This window comes from Nicotiana attenuata, unplaced genomic scaffold, assembly GCF_001879085.1.
Source record: "Nicotiana attenuata strain UT unplaced genomic scaffold, NIATTr2, whole genome shotgun sequence".
Taxonomy (NCBI): domain Eukaryota; kingdom Viridiplantae; phylum Streptophyta; class Magnoliopsida; order Solanales; family Solanaceae; genus Nicotiana; species Nicotiana attenuata.
Genome location: NW_017670409.1, coordinates 553,532 through 557,453, shown reverse-complemented (window position 1 = coordinate 557,453; position 3,922 = coordinate 553,532). Strand labels below are relative to the sequence as shown.

Below are 3,922 nucleotides of genomic sequence, written 5' to 3'. Positions count from 1 at the left end.
ACTGCCACTTTTGCGGCTCCGCACCTGTGCCCAACACTCCGTAGCTGCGGTCACACCAGAACCAGAAATCTTTAGCAATGCAACATGAATGAAAATGATACGAACCTCGTCCGAAACTCAATCGAGCCATTCGGGACCCCGTCCAAATATACCGACAAGTCCCATAACATAACAGGGACCTACTCGAGGCCTCAAAACATACATATGAACATCGAGTTGATGAATCACACCTCAATTCAAAATCAATAAACTTTGCAACTTCAAACTTCCACAACCGATTTCGAAACCTATCAAATCACGTCCGATTGACCTCAAATTTTGCACACAAGTCAAATTTGACATTACGGACCTGTTCAAACTTTTGGAATTGGAATCCGACTCCGATATAAAAAAGTCCACTCTCGGTCAAACTTTCCAAAATTCTAACTTTCGCCATTTCAAGCCAAATTCTGCTACGAAGCTCCAAATCACAATCTGAACGCACTCCTAAGTCCAAAATCACCCAACGGAGCTAACAGAGCCATCAAAAATCCAATCCGAGGTCAAATACTAAAAAGTCAAACTTGGTCAACTCTTTCAAATTTAAAGCTTCCTAGTTGACAATCATTCTTCCAAATCAAACCTGAATAACCTGAAAATCAAAACCAGCGATTCATACAAGTTAAAATATATCATACGGAGTTTCTCACACCCGTAAACTACCGAGAGAAGTGCAAATACTCAAAACGACCGGTCGGGTTGTTACATACTCGACCCACCAATATGTTTATCAAAACTTTTCTTTTTATGACAAATCTTAAACCCTGTACTTGAAAATACATCACATCTACCTTGATGAATATTATTATCTTTACATATATAATAATACAAATAATAGGCTGCATCTTTACTTACACTGTAGTCCAACCAATCATGATATTCATCATCAAATCATTTAGGATACATTGATCTAGAAATATTTGTTTAAGGAAAGTCATGAAGTCGTGGTTGACAAGGACCTTGTCGAAGGTATCCTCTTCTAATAACATCACGACTATTTGAATGGAAGTCCAAGATTTAAGTTCTTTTCTTCGGGTCAAACTTTAAAGAGTTCAAATCACATTCATGAGAAGATGATATTTCTGGGTGGTTGATATTCTCTTCCCTAGATAGGTTGAGTATGAGAAGCCAAATTTGGTTTTGGTCCTTTGGTAAAATACCTCTTTATTGAATTTTGAGATTAAATTATAAAGTAGAAATGTAGTTAGAAATATAATTATATGAATGTGGTATTAAAGAAGGGTTAGCTTCAACATAAATTAAATAAAAGTGCATGTTCAGAAAAGATTCAAGTAGAAGTACACATTATTCCAAGACTCAATTTTCTTTAGTTAGTATCATCTTAAGTTTCTTTAGTCTAATGTCATTTCAATTTTCTTTAATTTAGGCCAAATTTTTTTAGTGTCGTATTTCAATGGGACATATCACCAAGAGCACCTCTAAAATTGCATTTCGAATTTCTTTTCACTAAAAGTAACACTTACTTTTCCAATACAATTATAAAGGTACTAGCTCTGATACATATTAGAATATTAGTTTGATGTGCTAGGCAACTTATTTTACTTGTAACTACATTATGTCTTAGTTTTTTGTAAGTAATTCACGTGAACTAATTCTCACCCATCAGTATTGAGCCTATGGCTTATGATGAAGCAGTTAAGAGATTATCTGATCATGATGCTTACCTTAATTTTCAATACATGAGAGCTAATTTCAATCCATTAAAAAAATCACAAAAGTTCAGATGGTTTTCTTCAAACAACTTTTTTTCTTCAGCAACAACAACAATAACAAAAAACCTAGTATGTTCCTAATAGGTGGGGTCTGGGGAGGGTAGTCTATACGCAGACCTTACCCCTATCTAATGCAGGTATGGAGGCTGTTTTCAATATACCCTTGGCTGGAAAAAGGTGAGAAGAAGAAGGAGGAGGAGGAGGAGGAGGAGGAGGAGGAGAAAAGCAAGAAAGGAAGAGAGAAGAAAAAAAGAGAGATAAAGGATAAGTAGTTCTAAATAGTAGCAATAGATAATACAATACCTGAGGCGAACAAAACCACATAACACAATAAAAATCTAAGAATATGAAGGGACATGCGTGCTACTAAGACTATCGGTGAGCAATTAAGAAATTGCCTGCTCACCTTCTACCCTAATCCTCAACCTCCTATCAAGGGTATGCCATATCCTACCTAATAACCTCTCCCCAATACTTCTTAGGCCTACCTCGACCTCTTCTCAAACTCGCCATGGCCAATCTCTCACACCTCCTAACACGGGTATCAATGCTTCTCCTCTTAACATGTCTAAACTATCTAAGCCTCGACTCCCGCATCTTGTCCTCCATGGAGGCTATTCCCACTCTGTCTCGGATAGCTTCATCCTTAATCTTATCTCTCCTGGTACACCCACACATCCATCTCAACATCCTCATCTCTGTTACTTTGAACTTCAGCACGTGGGAGTTCTTGACTAGCCAACACTCAGCCCCATAAAGCATAGTCGGTCGAACCACCACTCTATAAAACTTACCCTTAAATCATGGCGGCATATTCTTATCACATAAAATGCCGGAAGCGAGCCTACATTTTATCCATCCCGCTCTGATGTGATGTGCGATATCTTCATCAATCTCCCAATTACCTTCGATAATATACCCGAGATACTTAAAACTAGCTCTCTTAGGGATAACTTGATCATCAAGCTTTATCTCTACGTCTGTTTCCCGTCACTGAATTTGTACTCCAAGTATTTTGTTTTGGTTCTGCTTAACTTGAAACATTTAGACTCCAAGGTCTATCTTCAAACCTCCAACCTCGCGTTAAATCCACTTCGCGTCTCGTCAATCAACACTATATCATTGGTAAATAGCATGCACCGAGGCACCTCCCCCTGAATGTGTCGCGACAGTACATGCATCGCCAAGGCAAATAAATACGGGCTAAGAGCCGATCCCTGGTGCAGCCCCATCACAATAGGAAAATGCTCCTCACTTGTGTCTTAGCACCATCATACATATCCTTAATCACCCTAATGTACACTACCGGAACAGTGCTAGCCTCCAAACACCTCCACAGAACCTTCCTCGAAACTTTATCGTTCGCTTTCTCAAGGTCAATGAACACTACTAGCTTGCTCAATTTAAGTGCTCAGCCTAATGTTCATGCAATTCACCAAAGACTTCAAGAACACAAGAAAATAGAGGCATCATCATCAATTTCATCAATCAGTGATCCCAAGAGTGAGATACATAACTTCAGTAAACAAGCCCATTTGACAATTTCACAAGTTAAGGAGAAGGAAGTTGAATTTTCATCACAAAATAAATCGGTAGTTCAAGAAAAACCTCAGATCAATCTGAATGAATTTCTTCAACAACTTAGAAAACGGAAAAGAGATGATGATAAGGCAGACAAAAGTCATGATCATAACATTAGTTGTTTTACAGAGTCGGAAGGTTCATTGAAAGATGACAGTTCAATTGCAAATTTCTTTGCTGATACAAGTTACAATGGGGACAAATCGGGTGCAATATTAGGGAATTGATGGTGCCAAAACTTTAAGAGTCATTCTCAATAACATCAAGGATGTAATAAGAACAACAAGTATCTATAAAAAAAAGCTTTTAGCCTCCATGATCGAGTCAAAGTATCTCAATTCCGAAAAATAAATCAGCAATTATTTTTCGTAAGTTTATCAAAGCAAATGCACTAGAAAACTCAATAATTTACTGTACCAAAGTCTACAGAATCAAGAATCAAGAAATAACAAGCAAGACTGATTAACCTAAATTAAGAATCAATATTCATTAATAAACACTAATAAAAGTCTGGAAAAAAAAGGTTAGAAAGAGAAAGAAACTTACTTAGGAAGTAATGACGGAAGAAA

General features: G+C 37.3%; 1 protein-coding gene across 1 annotated transcript; it reads left to right on the top strand.

The window, feature by feature from the left end:
• The first annotated feature begins 3,151 nt into the window (after positions 1-3,151).
• Positions 3,152-3,580, top strand: LOC109239025 (dehydration-responsive element-binding protein 2F-like). The gene has a single exon (XM_019405529.1). The coding sequence runs from the start codon at positions 3,152-3,154 to the stop codon at positions 3,578-3,580; it is 429 nt and encodes a 142-aa protein (XP_019261074.1).
• The last annotated feature ends 342 nt before the right edge of the window (positions 3,581-3,922 follow it).